This window comes from Miniopterus natalensis, chromosome 4 (genome assembly GCF_054644295.1).
Source record: "Miniopterus natalensis isolate mMinNat1 chromosome 4, mMinNat1.hap1, whole genome shotgun sequence".
Classification (NCBI taxonomy): Eukaryota; Metazoa; Chordata; class Mammalia; order Chiroptera; family Miniopteridae; genus Miniopterus; species Miniopterus natalensis.
The window spans coordinates 17208263-17230254 of record NC_142084.1 but is presented as its reverse complement, the minus strand read 5'-3'; the positions used below and the strand labels follow the sequence as shown (position 1 = coordinate 17230254).

The 21992-nt window shown below is 38.2% G+C and overlaps 1 protein-coding gene across 1 annotated transcript; it reads left to right on the top strand.

Moving 5' to 3' along the window:
* The first annotated feature begins 941 nt into the window (after positions 1–941).
* On the top strand, positions 942–20985 carry PAIP2 (poly(A) binding protein interacting protein 2). Its single transcript, XM_016203800.2, has 4 exons — positions 942–1078; positions 15902–16065; positions 17071–17250; positions 20000–20985. The coding sequence occupies exons 2-4, from the start codon at positions 15928–15930 to the stop codon at positions 20054–20056; spliced, it is 375 nt and encodes a 124-aa protein (XP_016059286.1). The 5' UTR covers positions 942–1078; positions 15902–15927; the 3' UTR covers positions 20057–20985.
* Positions 20986–21992: the final 1007 nt, after the last annotated feature.

Genomic DNA, 21992 nt, shown 5'->3' with positions numbered 1-21992 from the left:
ACATTTTGCTGTTCTATCAGATATTTGCATTTATACCCACACATGACTATAACTTTAGAAGATTATAAATGCTATTTTACAGACTGCTTTTGGAAAAAAGGTATGGATATTCCACATCAATGAGTATACATCTTTTAAATAATTTATTCAAAATTCATTTAATCAACTCCCTACTGATTTTTAGTTTTTTTTAATTATAACTATGAATATGTACTTAGGTCTTTACATATGTCCACTGTCTTTGGGCAGACCTGTATGTGGAGTGTTTCAGAAGACCTACATACAGGGGTGTAAAAGTTAATAACACAATAAATACTACAAGAATACACGCGCTCTAGCCTGTTTTGCTCTGTGGTTAGAGCCTCGGCCAGAGGACTGAAGGGTCCCAGGGTTCAAGTCCAGCCAAGGGCAGTACTTCAGTCGCCATCCCTGGCCAGGGCCCCATGGGAGGCAGCCAATCCATGTGTCTCTTTAACATAGATGTTTCTCTCCCCCCTTTCCTCTCTTTCCCTTCCTGTCTCTCCGAAAAAGCAATGGAAAAAATATCCTCCGGTGAGGTTTGAAAAATAAACTCGGAGCAACTCACAACTGTAAACTTTTGCCCACCCCTGTACTTTACATAAGGTCTGCAGGAAGGTGAGTCTAAGTCCATATATCTTTTCAAGGACTTATTCAGTCCCCAGCTTCCCCATTCACTGCATCCCGTCGTTCTTGAAAGACGGGCGGGCATAGGGTCACTGGCTGGGCTCCACTCGAGTATCCCAGTGAACCCCGCGGCCCCCAGGGTACCCTGGAAAGGCCGTTGCGCATGCATACTTACGCAGCCTTGGAGACGAGAACTTTGAGGGCGCGCGTTCTCTCGCGCGCTCTCTAGTGGCCTAGAGGGCTGCGCCGACAGAACGAGTGGGCGGGGCCCACGGCGGCGGAAGTTAAGTCACTTCCGGGCTGGGGTGTTTGTTTGGACTGGAGAAGGGAGACGACGCCGAAGCGCGCGTCGAGCGGGGGAGCGGCGCTGCCTGTGGAGATCCGCGGAGGCCGACCGGATTCGTTGGCTGCCGTCCCCGCTGCCGTGCACTGGGTGAGGGATTCTCTCGGGCGGAGCGGCGAGAAGGGTGCGACGGCCCTGGCGGTCGAGGGACAGCACCACGGCGACGGCTGAGGGGCTTAGAGGGTCTCACGGGTTGGCCACCTAGCCCTGTATCATCTTTATTATTTACCTCTTTCAGCCGAGTATGAGGGACAAGCTTGAATTGACTTACTCTCTTTTTTTCTCTAGGAAATGGCCGTCGCTTTTTTTCTCATTGTCATTATTATTTATGATTTGGATCTCGCAGCACTTTATCCGGGTCCTCGGTGGCGCGCGAGGGTTGCCGGGATGGCACTTTATTGCTCCCTCTCCTCTCCCTCCCCCCCAGTCCCTTCTCACACACCCCTTCGGTACCCTTTTCCCCTGCCCCCCACGGCCGCCTGGCAACAAAGCTCATTGTTTCTCCCTCACTTTACGCCTGCGCGTCGCCACGCGCAGCCCCTAGTTGCTGCGCGTGCGCGCTCCCGAAGCTGGGATGGGGGAAAAGAAAGGGGCGGAGGGATTGACGGGCTGGCTGGCGTCCTAGGAGAGCTTTCTGCAACGGACCACCAGCCTCTATCTTTCTAATTCCCTTTCTCCCGTTTTTCGCTTTCCTATACTCCTTTATTTCTAGTTATATTGTATCCCATGCTCCAAATAGGAGAGCCTTTGTTGCTGGAAATTCCTACTCCCCAGGAGGATTTTGAGCCACATGAACTTTAAGGGCCCGTCCAATTCATTCTTTGATTCTAGTCACCTTACTTTTAATTTCTACCACTTTGTGCTTACTCCCCCCCACCACCAAAAATATATGGCTTATGATGAAGTTTTCAAAACATCTTCCCGAGTGGTTAGATCGTCGGCCCGCAGACCCAAGTATTGAGGGTTCGATTCCTCGCCAAGGGCAGGTACCTGGGTTGCAGGTTCGATCCCCGGCCGTCCGGGCGCGTGCAAGGAGGCAGGCCGTCGATGTGTCACTTTCACATCGATGTCTCTCTCCCCCGCCGCTCCTTTTCCCCTACTCTCTCTAAAAGTAAACAGAAAAAATATCCTCGAGTCAGGATTACCAAAAAACAAACAACAACAAAAACATTTGTTAAAGCAGCCAGTAGTAGTATTTTCAGTAGTGACTCCAAAAAGAGGCCTTTTCTGCTTCCTTTTGTTGTCTTGTTTTCCCTGCTTTTGCCACCCCGTCATTGCACAGAAACTACAATTTCTACAAGGAATTTGGGATCCAATTTGCCATGGGAGGTGACAGCTGACAGCTTTTGGCATTTACTTTAACAAAAGACAATTCCTATTTTGCTTGTGCTGGCTAGTCTTGTTTTATATCTTAGTGGCATGGTTTTTCACAAATTGTCTTTGAACAATCGATTAGGTGTTAGTTTGCATTTTCATTAAATAGCCTTTGGATTTTCATACCCTTCAGGTTGTGTTCCCAAATAAGAAATGGGTCTCCGTAAGAATTTTATTTTTTCCCCCATAAGAATTTTAAATGAGATTTCAGTGTTTACTATTTGTGCTTCTATTTCCAGTTTATGAACAAGGATATTCAACATATTAGCCTGTTTATGCTACTAGTTAATTGTGAACTTGACCAAAACTTATTTTCCCCCCCACAATATGTGTCTATGACAAAAGAAAATAGGTAATTCTGCAAAAATTATAGCGTATTTATCTGTTTCTTTAAGGGATGAGAATTAGGCGGTAGAGGCTTACTGTAATGGTTAAAGGGCTTGGTGGGAGCTTGGCTGCTTTTATTATAGTATGTCGCATGTTGTTCCTCAAGAGCTCAACTGAGGTAGGTAATCTCTGCCCTATTTGGGACAGAATAAGTTTATGGTAGGTGGTTTTTTTTCCAAGAAGTATTCTGCATCTTCAGGTTTACCCCTTTATGACTAGAGAGAGATGCTCCAGTTTTAATTTAAAAAAAAAAAAAAAAAATTTATAAAAAGTCTGCTGTTAGCACAGCAATTTTGTGGGTATTGTGGGAGATGAAAGAAGATAGAAAATAAGGCCCCTACCTCTTTCCTTTTGTACTTTTACATATTATTGTAATTTTCAAACTATTTTCACATTTATAATCGTAACAACCTTGAAATAAGCAGAACAAGTTTTATCTTGCCCATTTTGAAATTGAGGACAGAAGCTTGAAGGGTTATTCTTATTCTATTAGGCACATACTTCTATAGTTCTTAGAATTGCCAGGTGTTATTCTAAGTGCTTTTACAAGTATTTAATTTTTACTGTCACTAAGAGGTAGTACTACCTACTAAAGATAACAAAAGAGGGATGTGAAGTAACTTGCCCAAGGTTCCACAGCTAGTAAGAGCTGGAATTCAGATCCAAGTAGTCCAGAGATTATGTGCTTTTAACCATTATACTGTGCTTCCTGTGGTTTTAGTGACATATCCAGGATCCTGAGGGTGCTTAGTGGTTTATCTGGGATTTGAACCCAGTCCAAGATTAAAGTTGTCCAAGTTACTGCCTTTGTGATCTGGACCACCCTGTTGTACAGATGCCTTCATAGTTTGCATTTGAGCTCTAGCCAGTTTGTTCAGTGGTTAGAGCCTCAGCCCGTGGACTGAAGAGTGCTCCGTTTGATTCTGGCCTAGGGCACATATCTTGGTTGCAGGCTAGATCCCTAGCCCCAGTCTGGGTGGGTGAAAGGGGTAGGCAATTGATGTGTCTCTCTTACAGTGATGTTTCTCTGCCCACCCCCCAAAAAAAGCAATGGAAAAAAATATCCTCAAGTGAGGATAAAAAAAATAGTTTGCATTTTGTACAGTCTAAGGTTCAATTCCAGTAATTCAGTCTTTTCCCCCCTTAATTTGTCATTGTTTAGAACTGTGCTGCCCAGTGAGATAGCTGTGTCTGTTGAGCACTTGAAATACAGCAGGTGCAACTAAAGAACTAAATTTTTAATTGTGTTGAATTTTAATTCATTTAAATTTAAGTAGTCACACGTAGCTAATGGTTACTACATTGGATGGTGTGGTTCAGAAGTTTGAATTGCTTCTGCTGCTTATTTTATTTTTTTGATGATTTTAGAGAAATGAAGGGAGAGAGAGAGAGAAGCATCAATGTGAGAGAGAAACATTGATCACCCGCCTCCATTGCCTCCTGCACAGGCTCCTGCTGGGAATCGAACCTGCAACCCAGCCTGTGTCCTGACCGGGAATCTAACCCACCACCTTTTGGTGTAAAGGACAACACTCCAACCAACTGAAACACACCGACCAGAGCTCTGCTTCTTATTTTTTGTATCAGTTTTTATAAATAAGGATGATTTCTGATATGCTTTGAGTTTTATCAGCAGTGAGGATAGGTAGTGCTGGGCAATCCTTACTCTTACCTTTACCTCATGTCATCACCCCTGTTACATTGCAGTTTAGATTAGGGTTATAGTCTTTGATTGGGAATTTTCTGTGACGTTATTTCACTCCTACAGGTTTTTGGACATAGGATTTTTACCTAATACCTTGCTCTAGAAACCTTTAATTGCTCTAAATGTTTAATAAGCACCAAGATAGATAATACTGTTAAGTGTCAGGCTTTCTGCTTAAGTACTATTATTGATATCCATTTATAGATGGAGAACCTGAGACACAGAGAGGTTAAGTAACTTGCCCATGGGGTCTAGAACTCATCATTTTAATCATTACTTTATACTGTCAAACATTAAACAAAAATTCAACGCTGCTCACAGACTTCTGAATGGAAAATGTACTGATGCAAAATTTCTTTATCCTCTCTTAACTGCTGAAGAGACAACTAGTGTACTAAAATATACATAAATATATGTATATGCATATAAGGTTAAGGAATCACAATAGTTCAATGTAGAGTCCAACAGAATAAATGAGGGCTGGAGGGAAGTTTCTTAAACTTAAAAGATTTCCATATTTTAAATTTTTGTAGAGAATATAAAAGAATGGACATTGCTGGGCCTCGATGGGTGGCTCATTTGGTTGGAGCGTCATTCCATACAGCAAAAAGGTTGTGGGTTTGATCCCCAGTCAGGGTGCCTACCAGAGGCAACAGGTCAATGTCCGTCCGTCCATTCCCCCACCACCACCACCACCTTCCTCTCTTTCTAAAATTAAAACATCTTTTGGTAAGGATTAACAAACCAAAAAAAAGAATGGACATTGCTGGAAAGCATTATGTGTAAGATGCATTGAGGGGGGGAGGTTCTGCTGAAGGTATAAGTTTGTAGGTTGAAAGTGCTAGGCAGCATTAATAGGAAAAACTGTTCTCACCTAACCAAAATCTGGTGAAATTTCTGAATTTAAGTGTTAGGCTCTTAGCTAAATAGGATATTTACAAAAGAAAGAAAATTAGTTTTTTACAACAGTGAAAGCTGGAATACTTGTAGATTATTGACAGAAGTCTAAATCTGTCCCACTTATTATTCAAATATAAAGGCAAAAAACTTGCAGTGGCTTAGAAATATATTATCAGGTAACCTGTAGAAGAACTATTAAACCAAAACAGAGATGTCAAGTTAGGGGAAGATGATGAATAAAAATTCTTTAAAAAGATTCATACTGTAAGGGAAAACGTAATAGTGTCAATCTAACAGTGCTAAGTTATTTCCACAAAACTCAGGAGATGGGGTGTGGGGGACGAAGTTGGTAAGTAAAATCATTCTAAAGGTCTTGCCTTGTCTGGGAGCAGGGACTGGGTTAGGTATACTGAAGAAGGAAAAGCATTCTGAATGTCTTGAATTGGATAGGGGTGTATAGAATATTTTTTTAATTGACAGGAAAGTATTTAAATATTTAAGTATTTAACTTGACAATAGATGTAGGTTATATCATTATGCTGTACACCTTAAACAGTGCTGATATCAGTTATATCTCAAACTGGAAAAAAATAACTGATTCCTCAGTAGTTTGTAAGTCACAGAAAATAAAGTATTTTTTGAAATCCATTTAAAAGAGGAAAATAAACACTACAGGAATAGAGTGTAAAAAGAAGCCAAATAGGAAATTGTGATGGAAGACATAAAATCAAACCAAACATCAGTTATAAAAAATGTTAATTCCCTGTGAGAGATTATTTGGGTCAAATAATGTAACTTATAGTCGAGAACTTGATTTACGTCGCTTTCAGAATCTGCCAGATGAAGTAAAAAAGATCAATGTAATTATACATACATACATATATACATATATACATATGTGTATACATATACATATACATATACATATACATATACATATATATATATATATATAAAATTTATGTACCTTAGAAATAGAAACATTTTCCCTTTAGGCCCAAGGAACATTTTTCAAAAATCAATTAGAGTCGTCTGCAAACAAAACTAATAAATCCCAAAAAGTAAAGGCTTTTCTGGCTACATTTTATAACGTAATAAAACTAGAAATTAGGGCATCAAAAGGTAACCAAAAGAACTTTAGCTGCTTTGAAATTAAGAAAAATATTCTTCCAAGTGTGTGGTTCATTATAAATTAAATAATTCGTAATTACCTAAAATTGATAACTATATTCTATATAAAAACTTCTGGGGAAAAACTTCTAGGGATATAAGTGAAAAGTAGAAAATAAACAATTTGAAATTCAACAAAGAGCAAAAAATTGGCTGAAATCAGTAGAATAGAAGGAAAAATAAAACTGAAATTAATAAAATAAAGACAAGTAAAAAAGATTGATAAAACCAAGAGCAGGAATGTTATTAAAGTTGAATTATTTAGTAGGTAATCCATTTAAAACTCAGAAGATACAACAAAAATCTCTCTAGCCACCTAGTTCTTCTTCCTGAAGGCAACCAGTTTTCTTATGGGTTTGTTTATTTCTTATTTTTATTATTTTTTAAAAATGTCTTTATTGATTTCAGAGAGGAAGGGAGAGATAGAAACATCAGTGATGAGAGAGAATCATTGATCGGCTGCCTCCTGCACGGCCCCCCACTGGGGAAGGAGTCCACAACCCCGTCATGTGCCCTGACTGGGAATTGAACCTTGATCTCCTGGATCATAGGTCAATGCTCAACCGCTGAGCAACACTCGGCCGGGCTCTGTGTTGGGTTTTTGTTGTTGTTTTTTAATCCTCGCCTGAAGATACGGTTTTCATCTAAGAGAGAGAGAGAGAGAGAAACCTCTATCGGTTGCCTCACACACACTCACCCGCCAGGGATTGAACCTGCAACCTGGGTATGTGCCCTGACCAGGAGTCAATCTTCGACCCTTTGGTGCATGGGACAACATTCTAACCACTGAGCAACATCAGCTAGGGCTTCAGTTGTTTACTTAACAGCTCTTACTGAACTGTAATTCACATACCATGCAATTTACCCATCTAAAGTGTGCATTGGAGTATTCAGTATATTTACAGTTGTGCATCTATCACCACAGTCAGTTACAGAACATTTTCATTACTCAGAAATAAACCATGTACCCTTAGCTGTCATTGCAATATGTAGTCCTTTGTGACTGACTTCTTTCATGTACCATGTTTTCATTGTTTATGATATAACTTATCAAGCATTTCATTTCTTTTTACTGTTGAGTAATATTCCATTGTATGAATATACCATGTTGTATTTATCCATTTATCAGCTGTATGTACTTGGATTGTATACATTTTTTTGGCTATTAAAAATAATACTGCTGTTATCTTAGCCAGCATGGCTCAGTTGGTTGAACGTCATCCTGTGCACCAAAAGATTGCTGGTTTGATTCCTGGTCAGAGCGCATGCCTGGGTTGTGGGCTGGATCCCTGATTGGGGTGCATGTGGGAGGCAGCCGATCAATGTTTTTCTCTCTTTCTCCCTCGCCCTTCCTCTCTCTAAAATCAATAAAAACATTTTTAAGTATATATATACACACACACACACATAATATACACACATATGTATGTATATATGTGTATACATATGTATATATGTGTGTGTGTGTGTGTATATATATAAAAGACTGGGCTGAACATTTGTGTACATGTTTTTGTGTAGATATGTATTTTGTAGCTATTCTAGTGTAAAGTGGTATATCATTGTGGTTTTGATTGCATTTCCCAGATGGTTAATGATTTCAGTATCTCTTTAGTTTGTTGACTATTTATATGTCCTTTGGAAAACTGTCTATTCAGTCCTTTGCCCATTTTTAAATTGGGTTGTCTTTTTCTTACTGAATTGCAGTAGTTTTTTTGTTTTGTTTGTTTAATATGTCTTGATTTCAGAGAGAGGGGCCTCCTGCACGCCTCCTACTGAGGATCAAGCCCAAAACCCAGGCATGTGCCCTAACCAGGAATTGAACCTCAATCTCCTGGACCATAGTTTGATGCTCAACTGCCTAGCCACGCCAGCTGGGCACAGTAGTGTTTTATATATTCTAGATACAAGTCTCTAATCAGATATGATTTGCTTCTCAATTTCTTTTATATCCTTTCAGAGATTCTCTGCATTTGTAAACTATGAAAACATGCAGACCCCCGTCTTTTACATATGAATTTAGGACAGTAAAACCACTCTGTATAATAGACTAATTTGGGCAAGGGGTCCATTGAAGCCCGAAGTCCATTATATAATAAAGTAGATTTTTGAATGCGTATGTTAAAAAATGGACAAATTACTTAATTTACCTGTTTCTACTTCTGTAGACACTTTTGTGTAATTTATGTATGAGAGATTTAACTTCACAGAAAAGTTTTCTTGTATGTATTAAATTTTAAATATATACTGAATAGATCTAGTAAATGCGTGCGTTCACCAGTCACCATGAGTAAACAAATGCACATGTTGAGGCGTCAGAACATCGGCTGCATGAAGTAAAACTGCTGCAGAGCTCTAGCCAGTTTGGTTCAGTGGTTAGAGCCGTGGGCCCCAGGGTCCTGGGTTCAGTTACCTGTCAAAGGCACGTACCTTGTTTGCAGGCTCGATCCCCAGCCCTGGGAGGCAGCCAATTGATGTTTCTGTCTCTCTCTCTCTCTCTCTCTCTCTCTCTCTCTCTCTCTCTCTCTCTCTCTCTTCTCTCTTTCTCTCTTTCTCTTTCTCTCTTCCTCCCCGCTTCCACTCTCTGAAATTAAATGGAAAAAATATCCTCAGGTGAGGATTTAAAAAAAAACTGCTGTAGAAAGTCATTCAACTTGACAACAGAACAGAACCAATTACCACTGGGGATGCAGTGTGATCACATGCTAATAATTTGCATTAATCATTGTTTAAGAGTGGTGACTCTTGGATTTAAATATATAGACTATGGTCATAGATATGAAATATTTATGTCAATGAAATTACTACAGTGTTTTTTCCAAAATATGGCCTATTCACTAAAATTTGTTAAAAATAACAGTGAATTCATAACCAAATAAGTAACCTATTAATTTAATTATAAGCAAATCTTGGTTAAAAACATTTTAAAATTAACAGAGTGTTCATTTTCATATATGACATAAGGACCAGAAATTTTGTTAGTTAAATCCGAAGTCCGTTACATTGAGGTCTGAAGAAGTGAGGGTTTACTGTACACTCACTGTTCTGCAGATTGCAAAGCTGAAATCTTTTCTTCTAAATCCCTGGTAGGCCTAATCAAGGAAAAGAGGAACATAACATCAAATTGGTTATGAAACAAAAGAAATTAGAATTGTTACATTCTGTGCAAAGTACATTCTTTGTCATTTTATAACAAAATTGAAATTCTGGAGAAAATAAAATTTTAGTGAAATGTAAATCACCATAATTAACCAAAGAGGTAGGAAATCTGAATAGATCAATCATAACAAGAAAAAACACAATTAAATCTTGTTAAAGATACTAGTTTTAAGTATTTGAGATTTTACAAATTTATTTTAAAGGTCTTTTTCCCAGCAATTGTTAGTTTTGGCTTAACTAAACTATTATAAAAATTCTCTTAAAAAAAAAACAAACAAAAGATGTACTAGTTTAAATCATACCAAGTCCATATGATTTTAGATTCCTTTACCTTAAGGAATCACATAGTTTTTGTTATTCAAACTATTCAAGGATGGAAATCTTCTAGTTTATTTATGTTTAAAAGCTATTTTCTGCAGGGGTCTAGCATTCTGAGGTTGCAGTTATTTTCTTTCAGTGTAGTCTTTTCATTATTTTTGAAAAGCAGCTGATTTTTCTTGTCACTTCTTAAAAAATGTTAGTTGATTTGTTTTTTGTTTTACTTTTAAGAATTCTCTGATATTCTGCCATTTGACTATATAATGTTTCATGATTTGTTTGTATCTTTGAGATTCTTGAGCTTCTTAAACATGTTGGTTGTTGTCTTCCATTAAATCTGGAATAATCATCCTGCCTCTGCCCCTACATTACTTGAACCCTTTTTGTATTTTCCATCTTTTTGTCTTTGATGTTTTCTGGATAATCTTTTATCTTCCAGTTCTTCTGCTCATTTTTTATTTATGTTGTGATTTCAGTATATCTAGAAGTTTTATTGTCTCTGTTCCCAATCTATTATGCATTTTTTTTATTTTTATATGTGTGTGTGTGTGTGTGTATAAATAAATGTCTTTTCAGGGAGAGAAAGGGAGAGGGAGAGAGAAAGATAGAAGCATCAATGATGAGAGAGTCATTGATCGGCTGCCTCCTGCACACCCCCTACTGGGGATTGAGCCCGCAACATGGGCATCAAGCCCACAACCTGGGCATGTGCCCTGGCTGGCAATCAAACTGTGATCTCCTGGATCATAGTTCAATGTTCAACTGCTGAGCTACGCTGACTGGGCCAAGTTGCAGAATTTAATAAAATTCTAGTCAGACTATTATAGACAAAATTATTCTAAAGTTTTTATGAAGAATAAATATGCAAGCTTTTCCAAAACCCCAAAGAAAGGTGGGGAAAGGAGTTGTGCTACTAGATACAAAAACTTACTAGTGTAAGTTTTTACACTAGTGTAAACGCTAGTGTAAACCCTCTAGTAACTTTTTATTTCAATTATTGTAGTTTTCAACTCCAGAGTTTCTGTTTGGTTTCTTTTTTTTATAATTTTTCTCTATTGGTATTCTCGTTTTGATGAAACATCATTCGTATGGTTTCCTTTAGTTCTCTGTATGTGGTTTCCTTTAGCTCTTTGAACATACTTAAAATACCTAATTAAAGTCTATGTCTAGTAAGTCCAATGTGTGGACTTCCTCAGGGACAGTTTCTTTTTTTCCTGTGTATAATCCATATTTTCCTATTTCTTTGCATCCCTTGTAATTTTTATTGAAAACTGGACATTTTGAATACTATAATGTGGCAGCTCTGGAAACCAGATTTTCCCCTTCTCCCCAGGGTTGTTCTCCTTGTTGTAGTTGTTTCTTTAGTGACTTTCCCAAACTAATTTTGTACAACGTTGTAATTTTTTGTGTGTGTGGCCATTGAAGTCTGTTCCATTAGCTTAGTGGTCAGCTGGTTATTTAAAAGAGATTTACCTAAATACTTGTGAACAAACACAAAACTCCCCAGTCTTTGCAGATGGGCTCATGTGTATGTTGAGGCACATCTTCAACATTCAGGCAGTTTACAACTCTTTCTTAGCCTTCACTTTATGTGCAAAACCTGAAGGTCAGCCAGAGAGGTGAGATTGTAGGGTCTTCTCAGGTCTTTTCCCAAAGCATCTCCTTCACCAGCCATTCCTCCCAAGCTTTTCGCTTTGTCTGTTTTTTTGTTGCAACTATTATTTCTTTCCCTAGGCAGCATTGGCTACTACTACATTTGGCTTTATGTTTTGAACATATTGCAGTCACTATGATTTTGCACTTTAAAATCATAAACCTTATGGTATTTGAATTATATATTCAATTTTTTTAAATAGCAAACACAAAATGGAAGCAACTATGAAGAGTGTGGTCTAAGAAGAGTCAAGAACAGGTCGTAGAAGAAAATAAAAATCAAATACATCACCTTATATTAAAATATCTTGAGTTAAATAATTGTAAGTCTGTTGACTTTCTAAAAGTAAATGATCTTTACCCCTCTGACTCTCACTTGACTGACTGTAGCCAGAAATCTGGTCAGCAGTTCGTCCTTCCCTTAGCTGTCTAAGGTATAAGATTAGTGTCCAGGCTCCAAGTTCATTCTTGTTTCAGTTATGATTTGCTTCCCAAATATTGCACGAGACAGTAATTTCATTTACTTAAACTTCATAGATTCTTTCACTGGGATCTGTACCAAATCCACAGGTTGTTTGATGACATGCTAATGGGCAAAAAACTGAGCTAAGGCCTTGTCAAATCAGGGGTTGGGTCACTTTTCCTAAGCATTGTTTATATTTTATTTGTTTCTGGTTGGCATCAAACAAGGAGGAAGTTCCTTGGGATTCCCAGACTATAGAATTTCCAGAAGCAGATTTTTCATTGTTTTACACAAACTTGTGCTCATAAAATGCATGGAAAACATTTTTCTTAAAAAAAATTTTTTGCATTTGTATGTAGGTCTACACTGGTCACCTGAAAGCGTATTTTAAAACAACATATTTCTAAATGGACATATCTCACAGAGTTGCTACCTAATAACTATTCAACTATTAAGTATTGATTATCCTATACTCTACTAAACATGGTTTTTGCTGGGGTTTTTGTTTTTTAATCCTCACCCAAAGATATTTTTTCATTGCTTTTCAGAGAGATTAGAAGAGGGAGAGAGAGAGAGAAAGAGGAAGGGGGAGAGAGGGAGAGAGAGAAAGAGAAACATTAATGTGAGAGAGAAGCATTGATTGGTTGCCTCCTGCACTCTCCCTGACAAGCCGGGGATTAAGCTTGCAACCAAAGCTCGGCCGGAATCAAACCTGGAACCCATTATTCTGCAGGCCGATGCTCTAACCACTGAGTCAAGCCGGCTAGGGCAATTTTTGCTGTTTTTAATTAAAGTGTAAGTCACTTGTTAATATTTTGGTCTTCTGAAAGGTAGGTTTAATGGGTACAAGTTGGGATAGGATACGTGTTGGGAAAACAATGAAAAGCTGTTATAAATTGGGATGTCTCTGAATATAGTTTAACGATTGATTAATACAAAGAGTAAACAAACTTCCATCCAGTTGCAAAACAGGATTCTCCTCTTTTTTTCATAGTATTGCGGTGAATCTTAAATGTAATTCGTGTGAAGATGAGCACATAAATGTTTGATAGCTTGACATAAGAATGAGTATTTGCCCTGGCGCATATAGCTCAGTGGTTACAGCATTAGCCTGCTCACCAAAGGGTCACGGATTCTATTCTCAGTCAAGGGCACATGCCTGGGATGCAGGTCGGATCCCCGGCCCTGGTCGGGACATGTGCAGGAAGCAACCAGTTGATGTGTGTCATTAATGTTTCTCTCTCTCTCTCACTCATATTCACTCTCACTCTAAAATCAATGGAAAAAATATGCTTGGGTGAGGATTAACCAAAATAAAAAAAGGATGACTAATTTTTTTTAGAGGAACTGGTTGCTTTTTTAAAAATTTTTTTATTTTTTAATCCTCACCTGAGGATATTTTTTCCATTGCTTTTCAGAGAGGGTGGAAGGGAGGGAGAGAGAAAAACATGGACGTGAGAGAGACACAATTGGTTGTCTCCCACACGCACCCCGGGGATCGAGTCTGCAACTGAGGTATGAGCCTTGGCCAGAATCAAACCCAGGAACCTTCAGTCCACAGGCTGATGCTCTAACCACTGAGAAAAACTGGCTAGGGCCTGATTGCTTTTTAGTCAAACTTGTTATAAAAAATAAAGGATTGCCTGGCTGGGCATGGCTCAGCAGTTCAGCATCGACCTAGGATCCAAGAGATCTCGGTTCAGTTGCTTGTCAGGGCACATGGCGAGGTTGCAGGCTCGATCCCCAATTGGAGGGCGTGCAGGAGGCAGCTGATTAATGATGATTCTCTCATCATTGATGTTTCTATCTATCTCTCTCCCTCTCCTTTCCTCTCTGATCAATAAAAATATATTTTAGATAGATGATGGATGGATGGATGGATGGATGGATGGATGGATGGATGGATGGATGGATGGATGGATGTAGATAAAGGATTTATTCAAGATTAATGATAAAAATATCAAAGATATCCATTGTCTGTTTTCTGTCTTGCCTGCTTTCACAGTGCCTGTTTCCTAACCCAAATCATGTTTTCTTTTTACCCACACCCTAGCACATAAATCTCAGTCTGTCTCTGCTTCTTTTCATATATATTTATTATATATATACAGACAAAATAACTAGAGCAGACATTCTCAGTGATTTTTAGTTTGAAGACCTCTTAACAAAACATCAATGCTATTGTTATTAGTATTCAGTATTTGAGAAAATACATGTGTCAGGACCCCCTACCCCCAGGTTAGAGACTAAATTCATATTATATAATAAAAATGATTTCATGTTTGAACTTTTAGCCTGCAATATATCAGTTAGGTTAGATCAAGTTATCACCTTCAGGCATACCTCAGAGATACTGAAGGTTTGATTCCAGACCACAGTAAAAGCGAGTCTTGCACTAGAGACATTGGTAATCCTTTTGCTGGTTGGGGGGCTTGCCTTAAATTTATAAAAATCGAAACACCTATGGAGCTTAATAAAACAAGGTATGACTCTATTGGGTATAAGAAACCAACTGACTAGACCTGCATTTGATATTACTTTTACTCACTTAAAAAGAGATGGTAAAGAGGTGGTGGTTGCACAAAGAGGTTGGATGCCTGAAACTCATTGTACAGTGGGGAAATCCAGACATGAACCCGCAGATAAAGCAGATATAATGACCTTTGAACAAGACAGGTTAGAGACACTGACCTCCCACAGTCGAAATCTGTGTATAACTATAATTCGTCCTCCACATACTTGGAGTCCCAACTTCAGAGTGACCCTTCAACAACAGGGCTTTGAACTGTGTTGGCCAATTGAACTGCAGTAAATTGAAAAAAAATCCATGTATAAGTTTGAGCTCATACAGTTCAAATCATATTGTTCAAGGGTCAACTGTAGAGTGGGCTATGAAGTCCAAGAGATCCAGCACTATATCTTAGGACAGAGGAACTAAGGTTATTAAAAATTTGTTAGTTTTTACTTTCAATCTCTGGGCTTTTTAATATTATTTTTTAAAGTATTTGTTTTTTATAATGCCACTTGATGACTTAAGTCTTCCAGGTCATGCTTGTTTTATAAAGCAAGAGATATCTAATACTTTTAAAAATTGGGTGGTTTGGGGATTCCATTTAAGCAATTGATTACCGTTGCTTACTGTTACATTAGGTGAATCTAGGTTGTTCTCAGCTATTTCTTAAGCATTAAAATCATTTGTGAAACCCTCACTGATTTGGCTCAGTGCTTAGAGTGTCGGCCCACAGACTGAAAGGTCCTGGGTTCGATTCCAGCCAAGGGCACGTACCTGGGTTGCAGGCTAGATCCCAGCCCCAGTCCGGGCATGCGTGGGAGGCAACCAGTCGATGCATCTCTCTATCAATGTTTCTCTCTCTCTCTCTCTCTCCCTTCCACTCCCTCTGTAAAGCAATGGAAAAAAATATTCTTGGGTAAGGATTAAAAAATAATAAAATAAAAATCATTTGTGAAAAATGGAGCTTTCTAATTGCTTGATTTATTATATATGTTTATATATTGTGTGCATCTGCCCTGACCCAGCGACTCAGTTGGTTGGAGTATCCTCCTGTACACAGAAAGGTTTCGGGTTTGGTTCCTGGTTGGGGCTGGTACAGGAAGCAACCGGTTGATGTTTCTCTTTCACACTGATGTTTTCCCTCTCTCTCCCTCTCTCAAATTAATAAACATGCATATGTATCATGTGCATCTAACACTTAACCTTGATGCCTGGTGATAATGAATGCTCACCAAGAAAAAAATGATGAAATTAACTGTACTTTTTTTTAAGGTTAAAAACGACAACTAACGCCAACCATGAAAGATCCAAGTCGCAGCAGTACTAGCCCAAGCATCATCAATGAAGATGTGATTATTAACGGTCATTCTCATGAAGATGACAATCCATTTGCAGAGTACATGTGGATGGAAAATGAAGAAGAATTCAACAGACAAGTTAGTTTTATGTACAAAGATGTTCTTTTTTGTACCCCATGACAACCCTCAAATAATGTAACTGTGTTTATTCCTTAAATGTGTTTTTTAATCCGGTCCCTTATATATTAAATATATGGATTTATGCGCCACCACTCCTATTTTATCTGGATGCTGATTACCACCAGGTTAGGTGAGCTTTTTTCAGGGTTCCACCCCTTAGATTCTGATTCAGGTGGACTAGGGTGTAGCCTGGGAAACTTGTTTTTTAAAAGCTCCCAGATGGTTTCAGTGAGCAATTAGATTTGGAAACCACTGCCTTACACCAATCCTATTGCTCTCTTGCAATGAAAATGAAGAGAATAGGATTCAGGAGCAGATGGGGACAGGTACTAGGGGGTTTTTCATGAGGTTCTCAGTCTAATCAGCCTGAAAAGCTGACACCACTGTTGTCTTTAGAGAACTCTCCTACATTGATAAGTACTGTCTTTTTATTCCCACATTTCTGGCATCTATTTCCATCTTTGTCACTTCTTCCCTGATTATGGCTTGGGTAATAAGCTTGATTTTGCCATATCCAAAATGGATAATCAAGAGTAAAGTAGTGTAGTCCTATTTCAATGAGAATCGGTTGGGGCATTTTTTTGTTTGTTTTTTTAAATTACTCATGCCCTGACCCTGCCCTCTAAAGATTTTTTCAGTCATTTTGGGTAGGTTTAGGGTTTATATAGTTTTTAAACTATCATAGGTAATTCTGATATGCATTTCTCATTGAGAGCACTCCTTTATTTGTTATTTCTTGCCCTCCACCTTCAGTGGAAAAAAGTATATTCTACTAAGACAAGTAAAAACATTGCAAAACCCTAAACAGTTCTTCCCAGGTGTTATGATAAACATTTTTTTTTCCTTAGTGCAGAAGAGGAACTACAACATTGTCCTTTTAAATAGTTCAAGATATTTCCAGCTGTTCCTAGTGATGTCTTACCAAGTGTGCTGTAAATTATCCTTTATTTATTATAAATCCAGATAGAAGAGGAGTTATGGGAAGAAGAGTTTATTGAACGCTGTTTCCAAGAAATGCTGGAAGAGGAAGAAGAACATGAGTGGTTTATTCCAGCTCGAGATCTCCCACAAACTATGGACCAAATCCAAGACCAATTTAATGACCTTGTTATCAGTGATGGCTCTTCTCTGGAAGATCTTGTGGTAAAAAGTTATTTTTCATCTTTTTAAAACCTAGCTCATCTTTCCCGTAAGTAGAAAAGCGAGCAACTATCTATTTAAGAACAGTTCTACATCTCTCCCCTTTCTGAAATTGTACTGCTTTTTACTATGGAAGCAGAGGCCTCCCAGTCTCACTTATGTGATGAAGTAACTTCTGGTAACACTCTTGAATTAGTCTGAGACTACTAACAGACTTCTTGTCAATGCTTTTAGTTTTGATAACCTTTGCCCTAGGATACATAAATGTCTTAAAGTATTAATCCAAAAGAAGTACACAGTCTGTCCATGTGACCTGCCTATACAAAAGTAGCTTGATGGAGGGGTGTTGCTCTTTAATTTTTGTCTTTAAACATTTGGTGAAATTTGCAAATTTTTATCTGAAAGGTAAAATTTTGGAGATCCCCCCCCCGAATTCAGGAATGCCAGGATTTTCATTGAGTTAACCCTAACTCCTTTGGGAATTGTGATTTAATAAGGACATCTATAAGCTCTTGGCAGAAAAGAAACCTATTTGTATCTTTAATTATTCTCAGTGTCTCATTGCTGATGTTATACTTATAGTAAAAAGTATTTTTAGGACTTGTCATAACTAGGCATCAGCACTAGAGTAGAACCTAATGAGTCCTTCACTAAAATTAAGATAAAATAATTTAAAGTCAGAATGTTAACCTTTCTGTTCATATTGGCAGTCTCTATTTGCTTCTACAAGGTCTCTGAAATTTACCCTTAAACTCTGAAGTATTTTTGCAATTGTCTTCTGTTCACTGTGCAGTGATTGCCTAACCTGGCTGTGCATCATAATTACCTAGTAAGCATTAAAAACAAAAAGTTCCTCAGCTACATCTCAGAACTGCAGAGTCAATTGTCTAGGCATGTTTATTTTTAAAAAGCACTCCCAGAGGATACTGCCAGCCTACCCCTATCAGGCATTGGGAAACCATTCTTCTAAAGGGCTATATAGAGAACACTGAAAGAATTTTTTTTAGAATTGTCTGTTTGCTTGTTTGTTATTTAATTTTATTTATTTTTTGAGAGAGGGGAAACATTGATTTGTTCCACTTTTTTTTTATCCTCACCCGAAGAAATTTTTCCATTGCTTTTCAGAGAGTGGAAGGGAGAGAGAGACAGACACACACACATCGATGTAAGAGAGAGACATCGATTAGTTGCCTCCCACACATGCCCTGACCAGGCTGGGGATGGAGCCTGCAATCAAGGTATGCGCCCTTGGCGGAATCGAACCCAAGACCCTTCGGTTCTCAGGCTGACGCTCTAACCACTGAGCAAAATCAGCTAGGCAGTTGTTCCACGTATTTATGCATTCATTGGTTGATTCTTGTATGTGCCCTAACCGGGGATCAAACCCACAACCTTAGTGTATCGAGACGATGCTCTAACCAATTGAGCAACCCAGCCAGGGCTAGAGAACACTGAAATTTAAATTGTGGTATAGCCTTTGTTGCAGTAAATGACCCAGTTGAGCAGATGTGTGATTTGAATAGTCTGTTGGGTTATGCTTGCTTTATGGCTACCTTAGTCACTCCACAAATAATCCTGGTTGCTCTAATGAGTAAAGTCCTTTACTGGGTATGTTATATAACTTTAAACTGGAACCAGTAGAAATTCATTGTCTAGAAACTGGTTTGTTCAACTCAGTCTATTTGAGATTACTTAATTCTTTATTCTTTTATAGCTGTCAAAAGATTATACATTCAAGAACACTGCTTTTTTATTTAAACCTCACACTTTTATATATATTTCCCTTGAGAGAAGGAAGAATATGTCCTGTGCAAGGAAATGGATGTGCATAAATTATGAAACTAAGATGAAATTATTGCTCCAACATGTTTAATATGCTTTGGTCTTAAAGTAAGTTACATAGGGGCCTCAAAATCCGTCTAAAAGCCTTCCAGTGTGCCTACATTTCAGGCCCTTGAATCCATCCTGGTATCTTTTCGCCTTTTTCAACTTGCATTCCAAGGTGTGGTAGAAGAAAATTTCCTGCTATTCCCTATATGCTGACGTACCTGCTTAGGAAAGTAAAGATTGAGAGATATAGTATAATAGTGGTACAAGTCTCTAAGGCTCTTAGGGATTTTGGCCCATTCTTTCCCTCACTCATGCAAAAATGGAGTCCCAGAGAGGGTTACTTTGCCAGGCTTAGATAGGAAGTTAGTTAGGGGCAGAGCTGGTGTTCCAGCTTAGGTCTTCTGACTCCCCTGTGTAGTTTTCTTTTCCTATTATATACCATGCTTCCTGTGGAAATTAGAATACAGCAATTGTAGAAAGACAACTCCACATTTTTAATGAAGATCTTAAAGTAAAATTAATCTCTAAACAATTCCCCAGTCACTTTAATCATCATTTTAATACTTGCTTAATATTTCTGCATAGAAAGTCATGTATAGTTAAAGGAACAGAATTCCTTGTTCTGTGACATTTTTTTAGTTTATGTAAGGTTAACAGGTTTCTGGTTACACTTAAGCAAATTTAATTCCTGCTTTCTTTTTAGAAAGTTGATAAAACTTTATATATATATATATATATAGCTTATATCTGGTTCCTGCCTTCCCAGCCAAAGATTTTCTGGGTTAAGTTTATCAATCTGAGTTCTTGTTTTTGTCTTGTATTTTTTTGGAAGATGTTTTTGCATGTGGATCTGGGTTGATTGCTTCTAAGTATCTGAAGCCATCTGTTAATGAACTTGCTTTTTTATGTACTTATTTTTCAGGTCAAGAGCAATCTGAATCCAAATGCAAAGGAGTTTGTTCCTGGGGTGAAGTACTGAACTATTTGAGTAGACGGGGCCCTCTTTTGGTGGATGTAGCACAATTTCCACACTGTGAAGGCAGTATTAGAAGACTTAATTGTAAAAGCTCTCTCTTGTCACTGTGTTACACTTATGCATTGCCAAAGTTTTGTTAGTCTTGCATGCTTAATAAAAGTGCTGAGACTGTTATTAAGTAAAAAGCTGTCAAACATTTACTGAAAAACAGAATTGGCCCCATGGCTTGATATGAAGACAGCGAGGAAAGAAGCACCAGTCAAGTCGTGACAAAGCACCAAATTAAATGACCTTTAAATCTTAGTGAATTATCTTTTTTGAGGTTAAACTGGTCCCTTAGGTTTAACTAACCCTTGTTAATGTCTAAACTTCTGTAAATTTAAATTAAATTTTAGTTGTTAAGCAAATTTCTCAGTTCAGAGTTAAATTTGCATTTGCCCCCATCAGAAAGAATCTTCTGAGAAAGGCTTATTAGTTAATTTGAAATAATTCATTGTAGACACATATGTCTTTGGTCACTGAGGTTATAAGGTAGTGATCAGATTAGAACTAGTCTTGGCTTTTATGGTATGTTATCATGTAAGAAATACATCTGAGGAAGTATGTGATTTGAAATTGCATCTTCTGCAATTCTCATCGTAGCTATGCCTTTGTGAAGTCTAACATTTGACCAACCCATAATCCAAATGAACAAAGAAATAGTAACGTGATTTGAGTGGTGCTTTTCCTTGCTTTGTTAACTATCACTACAATAGTCTGCAGCACAATTTTTCTTTTAACAAAGCTAGAACAGTTTTGGCTTCTTAAACTTCATATTTGGGTAGGTTAAGCTGCCATACGTGTTCAGTGTGAATAGTGTTTAAGTTGAAAATATTGTAAAAAAATTATATTTTTTCAAAAATATTTAAAAAAATAAATAATAGTAGAACTGAGCTGATGGTTGTGTTTATTGGTGCTCAATGCAGACTTTCCAGTGGTGATTCTCACTTTACTGTGGGCTCAGTCCCTCAGGACAACCCTGCTGACAAGATGTGCTAAGAGAACAGACTTTATTAGATCCCATTGTATCAAGTATGTTATGTAAGTATCTGTAAGTAATTGTAGGATATCCATGTTAAAACACTGGCTGACCAATATAGTGGTAATCTTACTTTACCATAACCTTCATTGGTTTCTTCCCTTCACAAATCATTGCTGGTCTAATTGGACTGGTTTGCTCTTTTGATTCACCTGGACCTTCCCTTTTTCCCCTCACAAGTTTATTTATGTTTGTGGCTAATCTTAATTTGGGATAGGCTGTCAACCAACTAGCAATTTTCTAGTTTCACATACAATTCTGCCTCATGGCCCTGATCACTTGTTAATAATGTCCTCTGTGCTTTTCTTGAGCTTGTTGGGCTCAAGATTAAGAAGGCCATGTAATCAATCAGTTCTGTCTCACATTCTCCCTGGGGGTCCTTGGGTGTGAGCAACTGCCCCAATGTGGGGTTTTTTGGTTTGTTTTTTGTTTTTTTATATATTTTTTATTGATTACAGAGAGAGGATGGGAGAGGGGGAAAGAGAGAGATAGAAACATCAATGATTAGAGAGAGTCATTGATCGGCTGCCTCCTGCAAATCCCCTACTGGGGATCAAGCCCACAACCCGGGCATGTACCCTGACCGGGAATCGAACCACTATATCCTGGATCATAGTTCAGTGCTCAACTGCTGAGCCACGCCGGCCGGGCCCCAGTGATTTTTAATAGCTACTGTAATAAATTAATAAACAGGTGGTTTTTTTAAGAAACTGTCGCTGATGATCCTGCTTGGTTCTTGTTCTTTTTGGAGCCATGATGCAACCATTCCTCTCTGTTTTCTAAGAGCTCAAGATCACAAGTGGCACTGCAGGCTGCCAAATACATGAGGCTTACAGATCCTTTTTCTCTCAGCTCAGACAT

What these genes read in the sequence shown, in the direction of transcription:
- PAIP2 (XM_016203800.2), top strand. Translation starts at nt 15,928, where the DNA reads ATGAAAGATCCAAGTCGCAGCAGTACTAGCCCAAGCATCATCAATGAA. An exon ending in AAGAAGAATTCAACAGACAA is followed by an intron (nt 16,066 to 17,070) that starts GTTAGTTTTATG and finishes TTATAAATCCAG; the next exon opens with ATAGAAGAGGAGTTATGGGA. An exon ending in CTTCTCTGGAAGATCTTGTG is followed by an intron (nt 17,251 to 19,999) that starts GTAAAAAGTTAT and finishes CTTATTTTTCAG; the next exon opens with GTCAAGAGCAATCTGAATCC.